The sequence below is a fragment of the Gorilla gorilla genome, chromosome 6 (assembly GCF_029281585.2).
Source record: "Gorilla gorilla gorilla isolate KB3781 chromosome 6, NHGRI_mGorGor1-v2.1_pri, whole genome shotgun sequence".
Lineage (NCBI taxonomy): Eukaryota > Metazoa > Chordata > Mammalia > Primates > Hominidae > Gorilla > Gorilla gorilla.
Window position 1 is genome coordinate 130279209 of NC_073230.2, and position 24935 is coordinate 130304143.

The 24935-nt window shown below is 38.2% G+C and overlaps 1 protein-coding gene across 2 annotated transcripts in view; it reads left to right on the plus strand.

Annotated features, from left to right (window-relative positions):
- CPED1 (cadherin like and PC-esterase domain containing 1) overlaps window positions 1-24935 on the plus strand; it is a 312286-nt gene that overhangs the window by 273662 nt on the left and 13689 nt on the right. For both annotated transcript variants that reach the window (XM_063708746.1, XM_063708747.1), the window contains 4 exons: window positions 4987-5207; window positions 5467-5568; window positions 5970-6057; window positions 10144-10290. In XM_063708746.1, the coding sequence (XP_063564816.1) occupies window positions 4987-5207; window positions 5467-5568; window positions 5970-6057; window positions 10144-10290 (558 nt within the window). The remainder of the gene's footprint in view (window positions 1-4986; window positions 5208-5466; window positions 5569-5969; window positions 6058-10143; window positions 10291-24935) is intronic.

A 24935-nucleotide genomic window follows, 5' to 3' on the forward strand; every position in this document is an offset into this window, starting at 1 on the left:
TACCAATAAATATTTCTTGATATTATTCATCTCAGAAAACCAGCTTCTCAAAATAGAAGACCTTTCAGCCATCACACAAAGTAAAATGTAGCCTTTCACATACTTCCCACTTCTGCTAGTTCATAGGTGGAAAAATCTGAACAGAGGGTTTAGTTTTTCCCCAGGAAGACTTAGCATGTAAGAGAATGTAGTAGAGAATAACTAAGCAGTCATCAAAGTCAGTTTCTCTTCTCCATAGCACACAACTTGACTATACTTCTCAGTGTCTCCTGACATTAGGTATTTGGCCATGAGACTGAGTTCTAACCAGTGGAATATGATCAGGAATGATGTGACCAGCTTCCAGGGCTGGCCCATAGAAAACCTGACAGCTTCTTTTTTCCTTCCTTCAGTTGGGTGTCAATGTCCAGAGAGTTCCTAGAAGCCGTAATTGAAGACACAATCCAGTCATCCTGGGACCCTAAATGACCTCCCTGCCCCACCCTTGCACATAAACCTGACTTGAATCACTTGGACTATTTTTCTGAGAGAGTAATAAACTTTAATTGGGTTTGACCTATTCCAAGTTTTTTGGGCTATCTGTTACAGTGCTTAGCTTATCTCACCTAATACAGGGACTATGCAACCAAGAAACTGGAAATAAAAACAAAGATAATTAAACCATTTTGTAATAAGCCTATTGATATAGTTTGGATGTTTGTTTCCTCCAAGTCTCATGTTGAAATGTGATCCCCAATGTTGGAAGTGGGACCTATTGGAAGTTGTTTGGGTCATGGGGATGGATCCTTCATGAATAGCTTGGTGCCTTCCCCACAGTAATTACTCACAGTAATTAATGAGTTCTTGCTTGTTAGTTCACATGAAAGCTGGTCATTTAAAAGAGCCTGGCATCTCTCCTGCTCCCTCTCTTGCCCTGTGACATGCCTCCTCCCTCTTCACCTTCCTCCATGAGTAAAGGCTTCCTGAGACCTCACCAGGATTCGAGCAGATGCTGGTGCCATGCTTGTATAGCCTGCAGAACTGTGAGCCAAATAAATCTTTTATCTTCATAAATTACCCAGGCTCAGGCATTCTTTTATAGTGATGCAAGACAGACTAATGTAACAATTTTAAAACAAGCTTCAAGCTTTTGTAGAGCCTAGGAATAGTACCTCCTTTTAAGTCCTACAGTTCATGATGCTATGAAAAGGAATGGGAAAAATACCAATTCCTGTATACTCTGTGGCAGCTCACACTGCATGCAGAGTCATGGGAGTAGAATAGATGCAAAACTCTTCTAAACATATCTTTGTGTTTAAAACCACATCACATTTTTTCTCTTTGCTTATCCAAAAGAGAAAAAATAACCATGCATGCTAATGTAAGGCAGTAATTTTCACAGGGGAGAGAAAGAATTATTTATAAATTGTATGCCTAGTCATAAATATTTGTTATGATAATCTAGGCCTTTTAAAACAGAAGTTCTTCCTCAAAACAAATAATCTGCAAATTTCCTTTTTAAAAATCTACCAAACTGAATGGCCTAAAATATATAGAAGTTGAATAGGAATCATATAGCTGAAACAAATCACTCTTTAATTCCTGACAGTATTTTCAAATTGTGTGATATGCACATTAAAAAGCTGACATTTTGAAGTTAGACATCTTTTAGTTAGAAATATCAATCTCTTACAAAAATTGCTTTTCCAACAGAACAATCAATCTTAAAATTACAACTGAATTTTCATTATAGTTATACTTTATTATTTCCATCTTTCATGAATGGAAAGGCACTAGAATAACATAATCCTCTAGAAATCCCAGAGCTATGTCTGCTAGATTCAACTTTGTTATTGAGATATTTGCGATTTAGAAGAGCTTGTTGTGCAAATGACAGTGGTGATGCTTCCTTCTCCCATTCAGGTAGCTCTTGCTAGTCACTAATCAGCAATGGGGCCACCTGGGACCCATTCTGAGAGCATTGGTTTGCTCAGGATGGTGATCTCTCTTCCAGTCCTCCGTACAGAACTTTCCAGCCATGCTTCAAGTCCTGCTGGAGATCAGGAGGAGATTTGGTAGGGCAGGAGAGAAATAGCTGTGACTTAGACATTTCCTATTTTTGCTGCCATTTTCTCTAGAGGAGCTAACAAATTTTAAGTGCCTAACAAGGTGGCATGCATTCATTTTGTGCTTACATTCTGTGCATGCATACATTTTGTGCCAAGAATATGAAAAGTATTTAAAATCACATTTAAGTCCTCCTACATGGACCTCTGTTTCTCCCCACTGTACACATAATGAAATGAACCCTTGGAGAGGTCACATAATTTGTCTAAAATCATCTAGTTAATAAATAATAGTACCTAAGAATTCTGAAACAGGACTGTTGTGCCTCTGACATGCTTTGGTGGGCTGCCTTTTCACATATAAACACACAGAAAATACTGGAAATCTAGGAATTTTGTTGTTGTTTTTCTCAGTAATATATAACTACTTTGATTTTTCTCAACCTTTGTATTGTTCTGCATAGCCCACAATACAGATATCTAGGGAGCTCGCTGGCTGCCTGGGGATACCCTAGGAGGGACTGCACCTTGATATTGAAATGAAAAGAAACTACAAGAAAAACCCACACTGGCAATTTAGTTTAAAAGCTAGATCTCAAAGGTCCTTTACTATCGTTATGGACTGAATTGTATCCCCTCCACCAAATTCATACATTGACATTCTAACCCCCAGTACCTCATAATGTGCCTGTATTTAGGAATAGGGCCTTTGAAGAGCTGATTAAGGTAAAATGAGGTCCTATGTGTGGGGCCTACTTAATCCAATATGACTGGGATCTTTAAAGAAGAGATTAGGACATAGCCACAGAGGAAAGACACAAATAAAAGATAGCCACCTACAAGCCAGAGAGGGCCTTGGAAGGAACCAACCCTACTAGCTACTTGATGTTGGACTTCTAGCCTCCAGAAATATGAGAAAATTAATTTCTGTTGTTGAAGTCACACAGTCTCTGGTACTTCCTTATGGCAGCCCTAGCAAAACAATACTAATGGAGTTGCATAACTGCTGATATCTAAAATTAAGAGCATTCCTAATTATACAATGTTCTTCTTTAAAAATCAGAAATGTAGACAAGAAAATCAAACATAAATAGTGAAAGGTTGAATGTAGTAAGAAGAAATTCAAGTTATTTCACAAGCTATTTTATTACACTGGAATGTTATTGTTCCAAATGCAAACTGGCTGAGAGGATCTATGACTGAGTCCTTGAAATCTTGTTATTCAGGGTAGCCTAATGATGCTTAGCATAATACTACTTGAGCTGAAGGCAAATTGGAGAAGCTTTCTAGATTTCTTCATGCAGCTACTTGGATACGCTCACCGTGGAAAGAGTTTAAACCTTTGCAGATTCTCGCTAAATTTTCTGCAGATGGACAAATACAGAAGTACCTAAGAAATGATGGCAATGCCTGCCATTAAAATCAGAAAAAAACATGTGCATGACTAATAGAAAGAGAAATCTCCAAAGAAAGAAAAAGACTGAAGAATGAATTAAATCTTATCCAAAGACATTAGAAGGGATTGTCTATGGCAAAAGTCCTTTTGACTTTCAAGTCACTATTTATTTTAAAAGTGCATGCATGGTACTATAGGGGAAAATTAGAATTGGAAATTGACCCTGACCTCAAATATTTCTTGATAGGCTATGAGAAAAAAGATGCAGACACAAAAAGCCATAATTTCATGAGGCTTCTGTAAAATCTGTAATGGCAGTCAAAATGTAATAAAATCAAAGAGAACAGGAAAATTAATTGTGGCTAGGGGCACTGGATGAGACCTGTTGGTAGAGGCAGCATTCGCGTAGGGTCCGGAGGGTGACAAGTGGGGTTGCAGAGGAAGAACTTTCAAGGCAGACAGACTAACATAAGGAAAAGCAGATGTTGAATGCAAATCATGTTTAGCAGAAAAGTAGAAGTCTAACATGCTTACATAAAGGGAGGCATTAAGAGGATGGGGCCATTCACCTTGCACTTGGAGTTAAAGTACGTGGGTTTGAATCCTGGGTTCTCCGTTTAGTAGATTTATGTCCTCCATCTTCCTGACCCTCAAATTCCTCATCTGTGAAAAGGAGATACTGAATCAAACCTCACAATTCTGAAGATTAAAAGTGAGGACTGTGTGTGAAATCTCCACCTAACAAAGACTGGTATGCAATAAAAACAGTATATGTGAGAAGAACCTGTAGGATTATGTAAGAAACAAGGAACCAGTAAAGTTTTTGAGCACACAAATGAGATGGCCAGAACTAGACATTTGGAAATTTATCGTAGCAATATTGTATGTAGAATGAATTAAAAGACAGCCATTGTACAGGAAGGGAGACCCAGTAGGAGAGTATTACACTAGTTCAGGTTTGAGGCAGTGAAAGCCTGAACAGTGCTGCTGGGAATGAGCAGGAGGGGATGTGGGTAAGAGGCTTCATTGGAGAGGAAATGGCACTGGCATGGGCACCCTGGGACATGCACTGCTGTTCCGAAAATTAGATTCTGGTTCTGTGGTTCTTTCGTCAAGTAGACACGACCTCTATTGAGCTACCTCTGTGAATTCTCAGTTTGCATATCTATAAAATAAAGAGATTGGAAAATCCCTAAGTATTCCTAGAGCACTAAAATGCTTCATGCCTATTTGAATCAATAGAACTTGTTAAGCTGCTTAAATGAGAAAGAGCATAAGGGAGATAGAAAAATTGAAGATAACCTGAAACAAGTGGTAAATATGAGTTAGTGGGTCAGTAGGTGATGGCATTACTAAGAATATGGAAGAGATGAAAAGGAACAGGTTTGGGAGAGAATATAATGAATGTTATTTCTAACAATTTGAAGGGCTGTCCTTCAAACAGTTAGGTAGTGGTGTGAATATTCAAAATTTCATTATTTTAAACTATCTCCTGTACCATGTAAACATAAGCTTTTAAACAAATGCTTTCTCTTTAACTTATAGATTCTGTTCATTGGAGATTCAACCAACAGAGGGATCATGTACTATCTTATTGAAAGGCTGAATGAAACGTTGCAGGAATGGCAGAAAGTACATGGCACTAAATTCTATCACAACGTCAATGGTGGGAAGACTTTGATCAGTTATTCCTACTATCCCCAGTTCTGGATAAGCCCTTCATTGAGACCAACATTTGAAAATGCACTTGAACACCTCTTGCAAAGGTACAATGAAACTATAATGAAAGACACAAAACCCACAAAGTACTGATGTTCTGCTAGCAGTCGTCACTGCTCAACTACTCACTGTACATCAAATGTGCTCAAAAGGTTAGATACCAAGTAAGGCAGCAGAAAACAAGTTGGAAATTACAAGTAGTCTTATGATCAAGATGCCAGATACAGTGAAATGTGAGGCAGTGCAGTTACAATGTTTACCTTCTGTTTTAGGGCAACATGTGTTGTTTTTCTTTCTGAATTTCAGATCACGTCCCCTAGAGAATACTGGCCAGACTGTATTGGTTGTTGGTGGTGTTCAGTGGCTTAATTCCAATCACCTGCAAATTATTCACAAAGTTTTGAAGAGGTAAATGTCTGCAACAATAATTGTCATTAGTATTCTAAGTCAAAAAAGTTACTATGGATGTGACTGAGTTTTATCCAGATTTTATTTAAAGAACAGCTTATAATTTATCATTAAGTACTTAAAGTCTAGTTTAAAATAATAAATAGTCTTGTATCCAGTCACAACATGGTTGTTCATTATCCAGATTTACATTTAGTATAGATCGAAATGTGTCTACTGACACCTAAAACTCTTATCTTAAAAAAACCGTATTATACATCAAATATATAAAATGAGCATTTAGTCTTTTATGCCAATTATCACATTCTGAAAGAATTCTATGGTATTTGTTAATATAAACAACGAACATCTAGAAATGTAATTAAAGTTACTGACTTTAGAATTATAATTATCTCATTCAGGGAAAATTTACTCAATATCCTAGTGATCATCAAAACTTTGGGAATTGGATTTCATCTGCCAGTGGATGGAGTACATTTCTTAACACAGGTAAGCACATTTCCTCTGGGCTAGGTGAATTTCGTGATTCCTATAAGGATCCCTGCCGGAAAAAGACCCGTAAGGCACTATATAATATTGAGCAACCTTCATGAAAGTAAAAAAAAGAGAATATACTTAAGGGTTATGTTTGCAAATAAATTATAATTAATTTCATGTAGCCCACAAATATGTTGTAAATAATCCATTGACTTCATAAAAGAGGAAACAGCATGTTGAACTATGCAAAAATAAAGAGCTGAGGGGTATATGAGAAAGATTGTGCTTTAAGTTCCCTTACCCCACCAATTTTACATACACCTTTAAAGGCTATATTCAAAGGATTTCCTTTTGTCAGGTTCATGCTGAATCCACAAAAAAAAATTATCACTATCATGAGTCCTTTGGGAAAGAGTGGTCTTTTTGAAGATGATTTCAAAATGATTGCTTTATTTTAAAAATAGTCTTTGAAGTAGTATCATTGGTTTTTCCTGTAATTGGATATTCATCAATGAAAAGAGTAGGGGTCTCTGGCCAGTTCTTATAGAAGATAGTAAATTAGCCTCAGCACTAAATAGAAGTCTCAGAAAAGAAAACAAAGATAGGATCTGTAGGGACGAGAACCAGCTGCTCTTGCTCAAGTGAAGGGACTTCTGGAGCAGCCAGCATTATTGGGCAATTGCAGAGTAATGACCCTGGTGAGCACTGGGAATTGGGGAGAAAGGAAGCTGTCCGTTTAATATGTAAGGAGGTTGAGATTTATATTTTTATGTCTCTGTTGAGTGCTACTACCTTTCCCCAGCACAGAACACAAGACCCCCAGTTCTTTTCTCCAAAATGTATCTGCCTGAACAGCAGATCTTCTGTGACGCAAAAACAGGAGAAATGGTAGGAAGTGGCCAAGTTACATCCTCTAAATTCAGCATCTTGGAGTTAGCAGGGGTTAAGTTAATTCAAAATGAGTTGAGGCATTTAACATCTGGGAGAGCCAATCAGGACAGGGGACCTTTGATAATGTCTTCCATGGATTGAATCCCTTTAATGTTATTTGAAGTCTACAGGTCGAGATCCACAATTCATTCTTGAGGACTCCAGTAGCTCCACTGTGCCCCTTTGGTTGCAGCTCCTCACAGTAATTGGCATACTTGTGGCCTTTATTTATACTTAGGTTACAGTTCAGAATCAATTCATTTCAGCAAACATTTCTTCAGCACTTACTATGTGCCAGATATTGTGTTAAACATTATGACTGCCACCTGAACTTTGATGGTGCTCATCAATCTTTTCAAACTGAGTGAAGACAGAAGGAGAAAAGAAGAGGAAGGGCAAAGAATAGAAAAAAGGAAAAGGGGGATAATTGCAAGTGAAAGCAGAAAACAAATTCAAACTTCTCATCATGTGCTCATATAGCCATTCAGTGCTGGCTTCCGTCTTTCTCCGTAGACTTATCCCTTGCTACCAGTGCATGTGCACACACACACATTCACACTCACAACACCACTGAGCTCAGTCAGGCTGAGCATATTTCAGTTTCTCAAGCACACCATGCGCTCAGTCACCTCCAGACCTTTGAAATAAATCCCTGCTGCTTCTACTTGGAGTTAACTCCTCCACCACTCCCTCCTCTGGGTAACTTCCAGTTACTCTTCAAATGTTAGCTTACATGCTAGTTCCTCAGAGAAAACCTCTTGACACACTAGACTGGGTTGGCTGCTCCTACCATGAGCTCCTGTAACAGTGTCTTATGTCCTTACTCATGTCAGTCATATACTCCTTGGCTGTCTGTCTCCTCTGCTGGATGGTAATTGTGAGAGCACCAAGGGAATTGTGGGTTAAGGGAGTTTATATGGCTTACACTGACAGCCCAAATGCCAAATACAATTCTCAGCACATAGAAGACCCTCAAAAAATACCTGGTATACAAGTAAGTGTAGCAAGCGTAGTATCTAATAGGTAATTTTCCAACCCTTTGTCCTCTCCCTTCCTCCCTCTTCTTGTAGACCCCAGTGTCCATTGTTTCTATCTTTATGCATATTCAATATTCAGCTCCCACTCATAAGTGAGGAGATGCAGTATTTGATTTTCTGTTCCTGCATTATTTAGCTAACGGAAGGCTCCAGGTGCATCCATGTTTCTGCAAAAAACATGATTTTGTTCTTTAGGCTGCATAGTATTCTGTGGTAAATATGTACCATGTTTTCTTTATCTCATCCACTTTTGATGAGCACCTAGGTTGGTTCTATATCTTTTCTATTGTGAATAGTGCTGTGATGAACATAGAAATGCATGTCTTTTTGGTAGGATGATTTATTTTCTTTTGGATACATATTGAGTAATGGGATTGCTGGGTCAAATCGTAGTTCCATTTTTAGTTCTTTGAGAAGCCTTCAAACTGCTTTCCACAGTGGTTGAATTAATTTATGTTTCCACCAACAGTTTATAAGCATTCCTGTTTTGCATGGCCTCACAAACATCTGTTAATTTTTTACTTTTCAATAATAGCCATTCTGACTGGTGTGAGATGGTATCTCATTGTGGTTTTGATATGCATTTCTCTGATGATTAGTGGCATTGAACATTTTTTCATGTCTGTTGGGTGCCTGTATGTTGTATTAGTCTGCTTTGCATTGCTGTAAAGAAATACCAGAGACTAGGTAAATTATAAAGAAAAGGGGTATTTTGGCTCACTGTTCTGCAGACTATACAAGAAGCATGGTACAAGTATCTGCTCTGGTGAGACTTCAGGAAGCTTACAATCATGACAGAAGGCTAAGGGAGAGCCAGTGTGTCACATGACGAGAGTCACATAATGAGAAAGGGAGAAGGAGGGGGGGGGAGGTGCCAGACTCTTTTAAACAACCAGATCTTGTGTGAACTCATTACTGTGGGGAGGGCACAGAACCGTTCATGAAAGGTCCACCCCTATGACCCAAACACCTCCCACTAAGCCTCACCTCCAACACTGGGGTTCACATTTCAACAATGAGATTTGGAGGGGACAAATATTCAAATCATATATCTTCTTTTGAGAAGTGTCTACCACTTTTTAATGGGTTTGTTTTCTACTTGCTGATTTAAATTACTTATGGATTCTAGATATTTGAACTTTGTCAGATCCATAGTTTGCAGACATTTTCTCCCATTCTGTAGATTGTCTATTTGCTTTGTTGATAGTTTCTTTTGCTGTGCATAGCTCTTTAGTTTAATTAGGTTCCACTTATCAATTTTTGGTTTCGGTACAATTGTTTTTGAGGTCTTGGTCATAAATTCTTTGCCAAGGCCAGTGTCCAAAATGGTATTTCCTAGTTTTCTCCTAGGATTTTTATAGTTTAAGGTCTTACATTTAAGTCTTTAATCCATTTTGAGTTAATTTTTATATATGGTAAGAGGTAAGAATCCAGTTTCATTATTGTGAATCTAGAGAGCCATTTATCCCAGCACTATTTATTGAGGGTCCTTTTCCCATTGCTTATTTTTGTTGAGTTTGTTGAAATAAGTTGGTTATAGGTGCGGCTTTTTTCTGGGTTCTCTGTTCTTCATTGGTCTATGTGTCTGTTTTTGTACCAAAACCATGCTGTTTTGGTTACTGTAGCCTTATAGTATAGTTTGAAGTCACATGATGTGATGTGTTAGCTTTATTCTTTTTGTTTAAGATGTTTTGGTTATTAGGGCTCTTTTTTGGTTCCATATGAATTTTAGAATAGTTTTTTCTAATTCTGTAAAAAATAACATTTGTAATTTGATAGGAATAGCATTAAATCTGTAGATTGCTTTTGGCAGTAATGTTAATTTTTAAATTGAGAATTTTAGATATTTTATGAGTCTTTGTGGGCAATAAATTTAACCACTTTTTACTGAAGAAGTTCAAAACTGTGTGTCACTATAGATATTGCTGTTTTATACATAAATGATTACATGTATGTTTTGAGTAAAAAAAATTAGAACACATCTTTATTTAAGAAATGCATGTGAAGTTCCTTATCTTACACTATGACTAATCCCAGTAAAAAAGACATTTACATAATTTCCACCTAACTTATTGAATCATAAAACAATCCTCTGTTAATAAAAATTCTCATTCTTCTGCTTTCCAATCAGAGTGAAGTACAGAACTTATGGAAAGAAAATTTGATTATTCTGGATACTGCAAAAAAATATGGCTATGATGTAGTTGACACATTCCCTATAACAATGGGGCGTTACAAAGAGTTTCTACAGGGGAAGTGTGGATGTCATTTCCATGAGGTATTTATGCTGGCTATCTGAGTTTTATAGCTTTTGATCTTTTAAAATTGTTTGTTGTATCTTTAATTGTATTGTCAGTCTTATTTTGCATGAAACAAAAAACAATGTCAGGTGGAGATTAAATGATATATGTTCATCATCACTCAGCCAAGGCATGTAGTAACCACAACTTTAGCTCTACCAAATGAGATGTTAAAAAATTTATGTTTGTTTAAACACTTCAAAACTAGAACAATTGGTCAATGCAAGCAGGAATATGGGAACCTGGAGAGCACTTATTTTCTCTAATAGACTTCAAGCCTTCCCATCAGAAATTGCATCCAAAAAAAAGGTGGCAAAGGTTTTCAGTAGCAGCAGCTTGCAAAGCACGACTACTTAATGTGCTAAACTAATGAATGACCTTCTTTCATTGCCTTGTCCAATGCATAACAGGAGGACCTGTGTTTTGGGTAGGGTCCCCCCAACCAGAGTGAAAATGATTTTATTTTAACCTATGAATAGGCTAAGCTGATAAGGTGATAGCCTAAAACTATTTTATTCTTTTTTCTCCTGTCCTTTTGAACCCTCTGTGGATTACTTCCTCCCTAACCCTTGAACAAAAATCTTGGTCAGGACCCATAAGTTTAACACCACTTTCAGGTAACGAAAGGTCTCCAATCACCTTCAGGCATAGGAGTATCACATCAATACTAAAATTGTCCCATTCTGAGTCATAACTACATAAGTCATTTCCATCCCCCAGCTTAGGTTTCCCTCAGTCTCAAAAGCCCAAATCAGGGGAGAGAAGGCAGGACACTTATTTGCCATTTCCCCATCTTCCTTCTCTACTTTTATTCTTCTACATTTTTCTGTGTTGGTCAGAGTAGAGACAGGATGCTAAGGACAAGAAGAGTCTTGTTTGACTAGTACAAGCATAACCCAGTGATGTGCTCTCTGAGTCTAGCATGCTACTTCTTTTTTTTATGAGTGCTTTTACGAATTGCCTTGGAGAGCCTGCTCCCCACCAGTGGAACTTTATGGCTCCAACTTCCTTGATGGCGGTAATACCTCTCCTCCAAGTAGATTCCTTTTTTGGGTCCTTGGTATCCAACTGTCTATCACTCTGTTGAGGATCACGTTGCTCCTCCAGGCATCCTTTTGAAAAATATTCAAAATAGCACTAGGCTTGCTATACTTTGAACTACAGAAATATATATATTTGATCTACAGAAATATTAATGCATTGTTGCTCTGTCATTGCTGGAAATACAGTTAGTTCCCAGTGAAGCCTTCTCTCTCACTCTCTCTGCCACCCTAAAGCTGATCTGTAGCCACAGTATATCATACCAGTTCTAATGCTTCCCAAACCCCAAGAGACATGTGCTTGGCTCTGCTGAAGGCTCCTCTCACTTGGCTTAAGGCAAAAATAAAACAACACCCCAATGGGGAAGAGGGCCCCAAAACATTGGAAAGCTCACACAGAAATTCCATCCCTTCCTTCCTCTTTGTCTCACAACTCTTTTGGTGAGACAAGAATATGGAAAACTGGATTTTGTCCATACTTTTGAAAGTCTTGTATAGGTTGTCCAGAAATTTCTTGGAATATGATTTTTTTTTTGGCTTCTGTTATTTGCTCTAGATTTCAGGAGATTCAGCTGAAACAGATGAATAGTGCCTCATTTTATCTTTCTATTAGATATTGATTCACTCTTTCTTGCTTGCCTTCTTTTGTAAACCAGGATGCATTTATTAGTGGGTTGACTCGTGAGGTGACAACTAAAGTTTCCTTCTGATTCTGTTTTTCAGCCCTTAGCTGACTGTCAGAATCCATCTTGGTGGGCCGGGTGCGGTAGCTCACACCTGTAATCTCAGCACTTTGGGAGGCCGAGGCGGGTGGATCACTTGAGGTCAGAAGTTTGAGACCAGCCTGCCAGCATGGTGAAACCCCGTCTCTACTAAAAATACAAAAATTAGCCAGGTGTGGTGGTGTGTGCCTGTAATCCCAGCTACTGGGGAGGTAGAGGCAGGAGAATCACTTGAACCTGGGAAGTAGAGGTTGCAATGAGCTGAGATCACCACCACTGCACTCCAGCCTGGGTGACACAGCAAGACTCCATCTCAAAGAAAAAAAAAAAAATCCGTCTTGGTCCCAAGAGTTTTACCAATACTGAAAATGTTATTGACACTGCAGTAGTTGCTCTGTATGATTTATGGGTGGATTTACATTATCCTTTAATATGACCAAATGGAACTGCATTTCAGAGAAGTGAAAGCCTGCAGCCACAGTACAGAACATGACATTTTAAATTTTGACCTAGCGGCTTGAAGCTGGATCATGCTGTTGCAGAACAGATTTTAAGCTGTAGGATACTGTGTGTCTACTAATGTCTTCCACAAGAAAATATACAACGTTTAGAATACTTATCCTATTTGCAAAAGTCAAGACTTAGAAATGCAAGGGCTGTAGCCTGGAAGAGAAAGAAGCAAAGATCTTGCAGCTGAGCCAGCCCAGGATCACAGCTGGCTAAAAAAGCAAGCCAGTGGTTGCCAAACCCACAGAAAACAGGGCTTTTGAAAGACAACATAGAGATTGGTTTTGTTCCTCTTTCAGAAAGAATTTTTATTTGTTTATTTATTTATTTGTACATAATGTGTCTTCAATTCATATTTTTGCAGAAAGGTGTCTACTTTTCTTTTTTTTAGCTTTAGTGCTCTGAAAGTCTAAAAAGCAAAATGTCCTCGAATAATTTCAACATGGCTCCAATTAAAAACAGAAGTGCCCTTCCCACATGGTTACATGTATCTCGTACCACAGCATCAACCAGTTCACATTAATAGCCGTGGTATTCAGAAACCACAAAAAAGGCTTTTTGAACCATCAGCACTAGAATATTGGCTTATAATTATTACTGATTAAAATTATCATTAACTTGCATAGTAACAATGCTTCAAGCATGTTCAGGTAAAATCATTTAGCTTATTTGACTTTATAGTTTTTGGTGTGTAATTATCACACATAACTCGCTTTTTCTTAACTCTATTTCTGATGTAGGCTGTCTTGATAGCAAGCCATGTAGGTCTCCGCCAAATTATCTTAATTGATTTCAGAGTATTGTTATCTATTTTGAAGTTTTAATGTTTAAGCTAAAATAAGCTTCTGGGAGCATTTGCTGTTCCAGTCACAACATACAGCTGATATGATCATCTTTCTCAGCTGACTCCCTTCATCATAAAGTCGCTAAATTCATTCGTTACTTAGGCATAATTATTGCTTAACTCTCGAACAATTTGTACCCCTTGTACCTCAGCAAGTCTCTAGTGCAGACACTGACATTTTATAATCTTTCTAAATCATCACCTAACATCTTAACAGTGATGTAATAGCAATGTTAGCTTATTACAATCCAAAAAATCTAAAACTCTTTATAGAGGACATTTGATAATGAATGCAGCAAGCTAGAAAAAAAGTTGGTGACTGCTCTCATGTCTAAAAAGTTAAAGGGCAAAATTCTGCTGATAACCTTTTCTTCACCTCTGTGCTCATCTTATGAGCCTGGCAAATAAAGCTTACCATAAAATACTAGCAAGAGTTGAAAAAATTGTGTTAGAACCATAAAAATTCTGGCTTGGGGTACTTTTATCTTCTGATGTTCAACTAAACTATTCCCAGAATAGACTCAAGGATACCTGAGAAGGGTTGGTATAATCATTACAGTAAGATATTGATGTTTTTTCTTTGGTTTGTGGTTAGAATTCTATCATAGACATAACAAACTTGCTTCAGTGAGCTCTCACTGCCATAGGTGAGATTAAAGGTCTTGAGGTGTTTCTTTCATCCGTCAAGGCACCAAAAGAGAATATGTTGCCACCAAGAATCTGTAAACAATTTCCCAACTGGTGTGCATCAATTTTGACTAACATGTTCCTGCTGATTAGAAAAGCAGGTGTTTCTTTTTATGAGTGGAAATGGATTACGTTTTCCTAGTGTTTACATAGGACAACAAACAGGATCCAGGTAGCTCTTGCCCAAGAGAGGTTTTGGATGGTGCCTTCGGTTATGTGGCAAACACCTACTGTGAACAAGCTAAAACCTGGAAAGAATACAATAATGTTATCAACACAAACCTGGCTGCAGAAGGGACAAATCCACAACCAATTGATATGTTATTATTCAGTAGTCTAATCAATTATGCAGACCTTATATAATATCTTCCTTTTTTGGCAAATGTAGCTACAGCTTTTGACTGAGTCAACAAAAACCATCTGGCATCAAACTACCACTAATACCAGCAGGTTTCCTTTGATTCTGGTACTATAGAAAGAAGAAAAGAAGGGAGTTTTGGTTCTTTGTTAGAGATGGTTTTCCACTATTAATTAATTTTAACCCTATAATCTTTATTATTTAATCTTAATTAAATAAAAGATTATTTGGCCTAGAAATAAAGTGTTTTACTTTCTCCTTTAAACTTTACAAGTTTACTATCTAACCACAATTTAAAAATTAAAAAGAAAGAAACTTTAAATTCATCTGGCAAAAAAAAAACTGAAATAATGACTTTTAGGGAAAAAAAAGATACAAATATGGTTAACATAGTTAGCTGATATAGAAGAACCCAGAATTTAACTTTCAGCATGCCTATTTTTAATGAATTAGTATGGAAATTTAATTCAATAGATATTTTTAAGTATCTACTCTATGCAAGCATTGTACTACTGCTGTAAAGTGAGTTAGAAGAGCATTTTATAGGACTCCCGTAAGTATCTCAAAATCAGCATGTCCTTAGAGGGAGAATTAATATTTCCTTTAAACTTTCCTCCCCTCTAGTATTCCCTAATTTACTCTATCACACTACCATTTATAAACTAGAGCCATCTTCGACTTTTGCTTATCTTTCTCCAGCCCTTTCACAACCCTTAACCAGCCAGTTACCAAATCCTGTTTACATGCTATATATTTTCCACGTCTTTCTCCTACACTACATTCCAACTGCCTTGACCTTGTTTATTCTTTTACTAAATCATTCAACATTTATTTTGTGAGTCCAGTTCTTGAACTAAACAGTAGTAATATAAAAATAAATATGACATACTCTATGCCCTCAGGACATTGCAGTCAGGGTCAGGCCTAAAAACCCATATTATGAAACAATACCTTTGATAGCACATCAGATATATGAATAAGATATTGTGAAACACCAATAAGAGGCACTCAATCTAAGGATTAAGTGTTTCTTCTTGAATTACCATCCAAGTTAATTGTTGAAGGATGAACAGGACTTAATCAAGGTAATAAGATAATGGTAGAAGGAAGGCCATTGCAATCCCATAGGATAATGTGAACCAAAGTAGCCCTGAAATACCTGATGTTCTCATAATCACAGGCAATCCTGTATATAGTAGAACATAAATCACAAAAGAATATTTGAAAAAAGTAGGTGAGGGCAAGATCATGGTAAGAACTGGATGATCCTGTAGGTGATGGAGACCCACTGAAAGGTTTTCAGGAGAGGAGTGAGATGGTCATGGTTTTGTTTCAAACAGTTAAGACTAATAACAGTGAGCAAGGAAGATTTGAAGAAGAACAAGTTAGAGAAGTTAGGAGATTTTTTTTTTCCAGAAGTCAGGTGAGAGATTGTAAAGTTCCACCCAAACCAGGACAGAGACAGCAAGTATAAGAGAGAAGTGGACAAAAGCAAGCCTGGTTTTAAAAAATGATATCTATAGATCTTATTTGTGGCATGCGGGAGTGGGAAGAATCAAAGATGACTCCTAACTTGAGTGATGGATTAGGGAGAGAAACTGGCAATTGAGACAAAGAATGACTGAAAAGTCACTTTATTAGGAAAAGATGATGAGTTCAATTTTGAACATGTTGTATTTGAGTTGCCTGTAGGACATCCAGGTGGAGATCTCCAATGGGCAGTTGGATATACAAATATGACACTGGAGGGAAAGGTAGGGATGAGAGATGGCACAGGGAGTCATCAGAAAATAGGTCGTAGTTGAAACCATGAAAATAGATCATCCACAGAGCCCAGACTCATTGACATCCTGCGTGAACTGTAGAGTTTTGGTAGAGGTGCAAGTGTATTCTGTGTGGCAGAGAAGATGGCAGGTGGTGACGGCTGCATTGCCTGCACATCATCGACAACCCACCTCTTCTTTCCCATCTTAATCCACTGTGCGATCTCTCAAGGGCTGTAGGCACTTAGCCCTGAATCCTCCTCTGAGACGGCTTTGCCTCCTGCTGTTCCCACTGAGCGAATTAAATAAGTCTTTGCCCTGTGCCCACTGTATGTGTGAGGTCATACAGGTTACGTTTTTAATTTCCAAAAAGAAAAGAAAAGAAAAGAAAATACGTCATCCAGAGAAAGTGAGTAGAGTGGCTGAGAAAGAAACTCCTGGAAACACCAATATTTAAGCAAAGTCTTGAGAAATAGGAGCATTTGAACTTCGAGCATAAACTAATAGCAGGAAAACTCAAGTAGAAGGTGATGCCATGGAAAGCCATAGAGTAACCATTTGTGAAAAGGAGACATGGAGACAGGGTCAGTTTTGTCAAATGTAATAGATAGATCTATTAAGGTGAGGATTCCAAAATAATGTTTTTGGCATGAAGCAAAACATTATGATCCAGAAAGGGAGTCCTTTCTGATCATCTTAAGAGTGGTTTTGGTAAAATGTTGGGGCAAGAATTAGACTAGAATAGTTGAAGAGGTATAGGAAGTGAGAAAGGGGGCTCATAACAGCTTTCAACAAATAAAAATAAGAAAAGGGTAAAAATATTGGATTTAAAGGAGGAAAGACTTTGGCATGTTTTTAAACAGAGGGGAAATAATCAATACCAAGAGATAGAATAAAAATACAGGACAAAGAAGGACAGTTGGAGAAAGGCCCCTGAGGAGCAGGTTGAGGATTCAGGTAAATAGTGTGTGGGGTGGCAAATGAACAAGGTGGGGAGGAGGGTCTTTCCTTCTGTATCATTTCTTTGCCCTCAGCTATTGCAATATTTTTATCTCAGAGCCTCCAGTGTCAACTACTTGAATCCGTACTTCTTACCCCCCACCAGGAGAATGTTCCTATACTTCACATTCGGTGTTGTCATTTAAAAATCTTTCAATGACCCTGTGCTGAAGATGAGTCACAGATTCTTACACTCCTTTTTTAGAAATGTAGTTTCGAACAGTTCTTTCTGTGTAAAATGATTAGTGCTCATTCAATCATCTGTAAGTGAATTCTATCCTCTGCTACTAGCTGATTAGATTAGAGATCAGTGCCCAGTGAGAATGAATTCGTTGGTCATGAGGGAGCCCAGCCTTTTCTGAGATGACTTGATACAAAATCCTGTTTCAAAGGGAGTACCCTATATTGAATGGTTGTAACACCAATTAAATCAGGGTCTCTCTCCTAAGAAGGATAATTAAATGGAGGGTCAACAAACAGTGAAAGTAACTTATGTTGAACTACTATTATGACTCCATAAGGCAGCTATACTACCCAGCCTTTTCAATACTGAAACCTAGAATGTCAGTGTGACTAAAAAAGAGATGCTGACTCATAAACTCCTTCATGTTCTTTGCAATAAACCCCCATGTCAGGGAGTTTATTACTAGCCTTTAAGAACCAAGCTAAGCCAGAGTTTGAACTATTTTGATTACCATTTCCTACATTAAGGTTTAATGTTCTAATTTGGTGAAAACGGGTTTTGTTTTTTGAGAAATACTGAATACACCTCCACCTTATGGGTTCTCAGATAATAATATTAGTATATTAAATAATCCCAAAAGTTCTTACACTAAAGAAGCTGGTTAGCTTAGTGTGACCCAGTTTTTCCCCAGCATTTTTGACCACAGAATGACTTTTCCTTTTTTTTTTATCACAACTATTAACACCCCACTAAACACACTTTGAGAAAATTGGCATAAGGATAAGGTCTAAAAAATCATGCATGAAGTACAGACTAAATGAGGCAGATTGACCACAAGCATTTATCTTCTCTTCCACTTGAAACCCCAAGAAAAATACTTTAAAGGCATAAAGCTACTCACTTACTCCCCAACCCCCGCCACAAAGAAAAAACAGAATAAGAAATAACTCATAACAGACAAGAAATCTGAATTCATTTGAATTCATTCTATGAAGTTTGACTTAGCAGGCAAAATAAGGTACAACTGAAAGTGCCGAGAGAAGAGAAATACTAGCTGTGAGTGAGGCATACTTGCTGTTCAGATCCTATGCTGAAAAAGATAAGGCTGAGACACAGGTCAGAAAACAATTGGCTAGAAGTCTATGTGCAAAATTGGTAGACCCCTGAGTTCCTTACCCCAGCCCATACAGTTGGGAATCTATATCATCACATACAATATCTTTTAAAATGGAACTGCAGAAAGTCTGGACTCAGAAACACAAGTATAGTAAAGAATAAATTAATCTAGAGGCTGAAAACAGAAAGATGAAGGTAAAGTTGGCGTGTGAAGGGAGGAGCCCTGAACTTTTCCCTAGACCTCCTAGCATTCCACAGTCAGGCAGAGGGTCCCTCAGACAGGAGGCTGGAGAGCTCTTCTGACATGAAACTCAATGACCCACCGGAAGATCTTCTTTGAAAAGGCCAGAGTGGTGCTGAGCAAATTAATACAGTGAAGTCAGCAGTTGGAAATGTTAGTCCCCATACAAGTTGTGTAACATTTAGTGCCTTAATCTTAAATAAAATATTTAAGTTCAAGAGCATTAGATAGAAACAAATACATGTGTGTTAACGTCCAATAGATTCCAAGACCCAAGATGCACATCTAAATAGAGCAAAAGAGGAATTAGCTTATACTAAGACTAATACAGGTCATTCCAATAGTGTAAAAATTCAGCAACAGATATTCAGCCACTTGGGAAATTGAGTTTAAGACAGGGGAATTTAGTATCTGGGGAACTGCATGAGACTGTAAGATAGAACCAACAGTTTAATATTAAATTGGTAAACTTCTGGTCTGGAGCTCCTTACAATCAGTCTCCGCACCTCAGAGCAGAATTTGTTCCCAGAGCCAACGCTCAGCGTTGTCCAAGGGCAGGAGTTACAAAGCCTCAGCTGTCAGAGTAAGAAGGGCTGGGGATTAGAGGAAGGGTGGGAGACAGACAATATGCTGACTGCAAATCTGGAAACACCAAAACAAAACAAAACTCATTCCTAAAGAAAATTTTAGTCTTGCCCCCTAATCCCCAGCATCTTTGACAGATTCAGAAGTTGGATTCCCTTCAATCAAAACACAGTTTATTTCATGTGGCCATAATTAAATATTTGGGGGCTAAGGGATGAAATGAAAGAATTCCCTATTATCTGTCAAAATTGCATGATGTCCTGAAGTGAAATTATGAGTTATAAGGACTAACTTCTAGCTATTGTTTGTCACGTTATTTTTATTCCACTTTTGTGAATTCTTAGGCTACTTTTTCAGCTGGTCATAATTTGGTGACTGGATCTTGGATTGAATGCCATCTGCAGAATGACTACATCCGACAAAAAGTACTTCAACAGTATACATTTGTCTTAAGACTAACACATTTGCCTGGCCAATCTAATGTTTTCCAACCTCAGAAAGCCATTACCCTGTCTCCTCTTCAGACCCCATCCATGATCATGAAACATATTTGTAATCAGAGCATCCTCTAATCCAGTATAGGACAATTTTGGAACACTTGCACCATAAAAATTGTTTTCTATTTTATTCTGTGGATCTGGAACCACATCAGAAGTTCTTTGTGGGTTATTCAGGTCAAGATCAATTTTAAGAAAGGTATTTGTTTGTAATCTGCCTGACACCTTTCCAGTTCACCAAGCCTTCCCTTTTGTACTGGCTTTTTGGAAATTCAAAGTTATTTTTAGAATCAGCAGTTAATTGACATGGCAATACACACGTTCTGATGACGGTTTATGTGAAATCAATTTTGAGTGTTGAAATTACCTACATTTAATAGTGAAAGTTGCAATGTTAAGTTTGGTTTCATAATTCAAACAATTTTTTGTTCGTTTGGGAAGTCTTATAATTCCCATAGGCCAAATCCAGTCAAGTTGAATTGTGACCATTTGTATGCCTTCTAAAATGTCTCTGTACCCACGTTTTTAATGGTGTAGAGATGTGGAAAGATCTATAATTATAAACTGGCAGATCCCTTACCATATAAGGAAACTATAAAAAAGTAAATGTTATGTCTACACCCCAAAGCACAGAATTTCAATTCTTGCTACACTGAGTCACAGAAAAGTGTGATCATTTAATAGCCTATAAGATCTTATACTTATAAAACTCCATTTTAGCTCCAAAATTGTTTTCCTAAATTTCTATAGTCAGTATATTTAAAATATTTGTCTTTGAAACACTGTAATCTTTACTTGAAAGTCTTACATGTAACTTAATCAAATGTGAACATTGCTGTGAGAAAAACCATTTTTCTTATAAGACTTATGGAACAATGCTGATCTAACAGATTGTCATGCAGCATGGAGATAAATTGTCCTTCACTATCTCTTCCTACTTTAAAACGTACTTCAATGTAGCAAATTCACAAAAAGAAAATAAACACAAAAGTAAAGAGGAGTTACTTCAGATTAAAGTGGCAAAATAAAAACTGTCCTTTAACACTCATATTTAACATATTACAAACATTTGCCAAATCACACATGTATGTATTATTAACCATATGTAGTAGCTCCCTTCCTGTTAGATATACCTGTCTCTTTTTCAGTGGTCAAGTCATCTGTACCCAAATTTAGAGAAGCATTTGGATGTATCAAGCCATTAGAATTTGTTTCTGATTAACGTAACCACGGTATACAAACATCTGAGGCCTTTTGTCTCTGTGTCAAGGCCTAAATCTTTCACTGATGTTTTCTAATGGCTCATTTTGTTGTTTACTATTATTATTATGCTTCAAAGGTAACCTAATGTGTATTTCAAGCAGCTTTCTTTCAAAGTCACATTCCAGTCGACACTTTAGTTGGATTTTAATAACCCCAAATGGCTCTCTGATTTTGGAAAGGACCCAAATGGGCACATTTCCACCCATGAGATCAAAGGAAAGGAGCAATTTGCTCCTTACTGTACAGGTATCAAACATCTTTCACCAGAATAACATTTCCAAGCCTTAAAAATGTAGCTAATTCCTTTTTCTCCACTTTAGAGCCTATAAGAGTAAGTAAAATACGGTAATATTTTGAATCTCAGGGACTCAGAAACAGCAGTTTGACAGCAATGCTGGACACTGAATTTTACACATACATTCAAAGGAATAATAGCTGTGTGAACAGATGATCTTGCCCACCATAAATTAGCACTAAGTCTTTTGAATGTACTAAGGAACTATTCATAACATGGAAACAACATGGTGCCTGACCTTGGGGAGCTAGTCTCAGACAATGTCTTTGAAGTCATTTCATTCTTGTTCTTACTTCAAGTATCTTAGACATGTGTCTTTATATAGTCCCCTTGAGGGTAGGGACCATATCTGAATTACTCCATGTGTTTCCTGACACAGACAACTCTGAAGATTGAAAGATGGATATTACATGGAAAAAAAAATCATTAAATTTTAATTCTACAAGATACAGAATCATTTTGTTTCTCTTCTACTTTTTCATTACAAAAGGATTCCATGAATTCTTTTTCACTCTAACAATTAAAAATAAGTACATACAATAAAAACAAAAACTCCTTTCTTCTACATAGAGACTCAATTAGCCCTTTGGTACATAGTTCTGTTTTAAATCTACATTCCTGATTTTAATCTCATACAATTAAAAGTATTAGGACCACATTTATGGTCACTGGATTTATGTAAGATTGGGCTTTATATAGAACTACCTTATTTCACCATAAACATTTTAGGGAATAGTAGTTTAAACCTCATTTTGATCTGCAATGTGAATTTTCCTATTCTTCTATCTCAGTATTGAATTCTCCTTGTACTCAGCTTTTAATTTATATTTTGCCATCAAGTTCTAGAAAGCTATCTACAAAGGAATTTGCACCCTTAATCTAGACAAGAACACAATAATGTAAGACAAAATATACTTGCCAGTTTAACTAAAATGTGTTGAGCATGCAATGCATTCCAGCTCCTGTGCTAAGCTCTATGTTTAGATTTCTAGTCACTAAGAGTAGGGAAGAGAGACATACAGAAACTTTAAATACAATATATGTGTCCCTCTTTACCCTGACTCTGTTCCTCATCTGCTCATGTTGGAACTGTAACTCTGTGTAAGTATGATAGGTCCTCCCAAACAGCGGCTCTGGGACAAGCCCAGTCCCATGGGCTCAGAGCTGTTCCAGCACACACTGCTACCTCTGATTTCTTGTTGCCTGTCTAAGAGCACACATGCTGCAGCCGCCCCAGGCACTAATCATGGTGACTGTCTCCCATGGTTCTGCCTGATACATGCCCTCATGGTCCCAAATCTGCACAACTGTCTGTGCAGAGCCTTATTCTGTCCCTTTGTGTATTCTCAGTTGGTGGGTTTCCAAAGCCTGGGCTCCAATGAGTTATACTGTTTAGTGAAACACTTTTTTCAGCATTTACTTATAGTTGCTCACAGTATCATAGAACTCAGTTACTCTCACTGTATTAGTCCGTTCTCATGCTGCTATAAGGACATACCTGAGACTGGGTAATTTATAAAGGAAAGAGGTTTAATTGACACACAGTTCAGCATGGCTGCGGAGGACTCAAGAAACTTACAACTGGCAAAAGGGGAAGGAAACACATCCTTATTTACATGGCGGCTGCAAAGAGAAGTACAGAGTGAAGTGGGGGAAAAGTCCCTTATAAAACCATCAGATCTTGTGAGAACTCATTCACTATCATGAGAACATCATGGAGATAACCATTATTAATACCTCCCACCAGGTCCCTCTCATAACACGTGGGGATTATGGGAACTAAAACTCAAGATGAGATTTGGGTGGGGACACAGCCAAACCATATCATTCTGCCCCTGGCCCCTCTCCAAATCTCATGTCCTCACATTTCAAAACATAATCATGCCTTTCCAACAGTCCCCCAAGGTCTTAGCTAATTCTAGCATTAACCCAAAAGTCAAAGTCTAAAATCTCATCTGAGACAAGGCAAGTCCCTTCCACCAACGAGCCACCAAAACCAAAAGCAAGTTAGTTACTTCCTAGATAAAATGGGGGTACAGACATTGGGTAAATACACCCATTCCAAAGGGGATAAATTGGCCAAAACAAAGGGGCTAGAGGCCCCATTCAAATCCAAAATCCAGCGGGGCAGTCATTAAACCTTAAAGTTACAAAATGATCTCCTTTGACACCAGGTCTCACATCCAAGTCATGCTGATGCAAGAGGTGGTCTCCCACAGCCTTGGGCAGCTCCCCTGTGGCTTTGCAGGGTACAGCCTTCCTCCCAGCTGCTTTTACAGGATGGCGTTGAGTGTCTGTGGCTTTTCCAGGCACACAGTGCAAGCTGTTGGTGGATCTACCATTCTGGGGTTTGGAGGACAGTGCCCTTCTTCTCACAGCTTCATTCAGCAGTGCCCCAGTGGGGACACTGTGTGGGGGCTCTGACCCCACATTTCCCTTCTGCACTGTCCTAGCAGAGCTTCTCCATGAAGTTTCCACCCCTGCAGCAAACTTCTGCCTGGCCATCCAGGCGTTTCCATACATCCTCTGAAATCTAGGTGGAGGTTCCCAAACTTAAATTCTAGTCTTCTGTACACTGCAGGTCCAACACCATTTGGAAGCTGCCAAGGCTTGGGGCTTGAACTCTCTGAAATAATGACCTGAGCTGTGTATTTGCCTCTTTTGGCCACAGCTGGAGCTGAAGCAGCTGGGACACAGGGCAGTATGTCCTGAGGCTGCACAGAGCATGAGGCCTTAGGCCTGGCCCACTAAATCATTTTTTCCTCCTAGTCCCCCAGTCCTGTGATGGGAGGGGCTGCCATGAAGGTCTCTGACATGCCCTGGAGACATTTTCCCCATTGTCTTGGTGATTAACACTTGGCTCCTCATTACTGATGCAAATTTCTGCAGCTGGCTTAAATTTCTCCCCTAAAATGTGTTTTTCTTTTCTGTTGCATCATCAGCTGCAAATTTTTTAAACTTTTAAGCTCTGCTTCCTCTTGAACACTTGCTGGTTAGAAATTTCTTCTGCCAGATACCCTAAATCATCTTTCTCATATTCAAAGTTCCACAGATCTCTAGGGCAGGGGCAAAATGCCACCAGTCTCTTTGCTAAAGTATAACAAGAGCCACCTTTGCTCTAGTTCCCAACAAGTTCCTCATCTCCCTCTGAGACCACCTCAGCCTGGACTTTATTGTCCATATCACTGTCAGCATTTTGGTCAAAGCCATTCAACAAGTCTCTAGGAAGTTCCAGACTTTCCCATATCTTTGTCTTCTGAGCACTCCAAGTCTCTAGGAAGTTCCAAACATTTTCCCGTCTTCTTCTGAGCCCTCCAAACTGTTCCAACCTCTGCCTGTTAGCCAGTTCCAAGGTCACTTTCACATTTTGGGTATCTTTACAGCAGTCCCCACTACTAGGTACCAATTTACTGTATTAGTCTGTTCTCACACTGCTGTGAGGACATACCTGAGACTGGGTAATTTATAAAGGAAAGAGATTTAATTGACTCACAGTTCAGCATGGCTGCGGAAGCCTCGGGA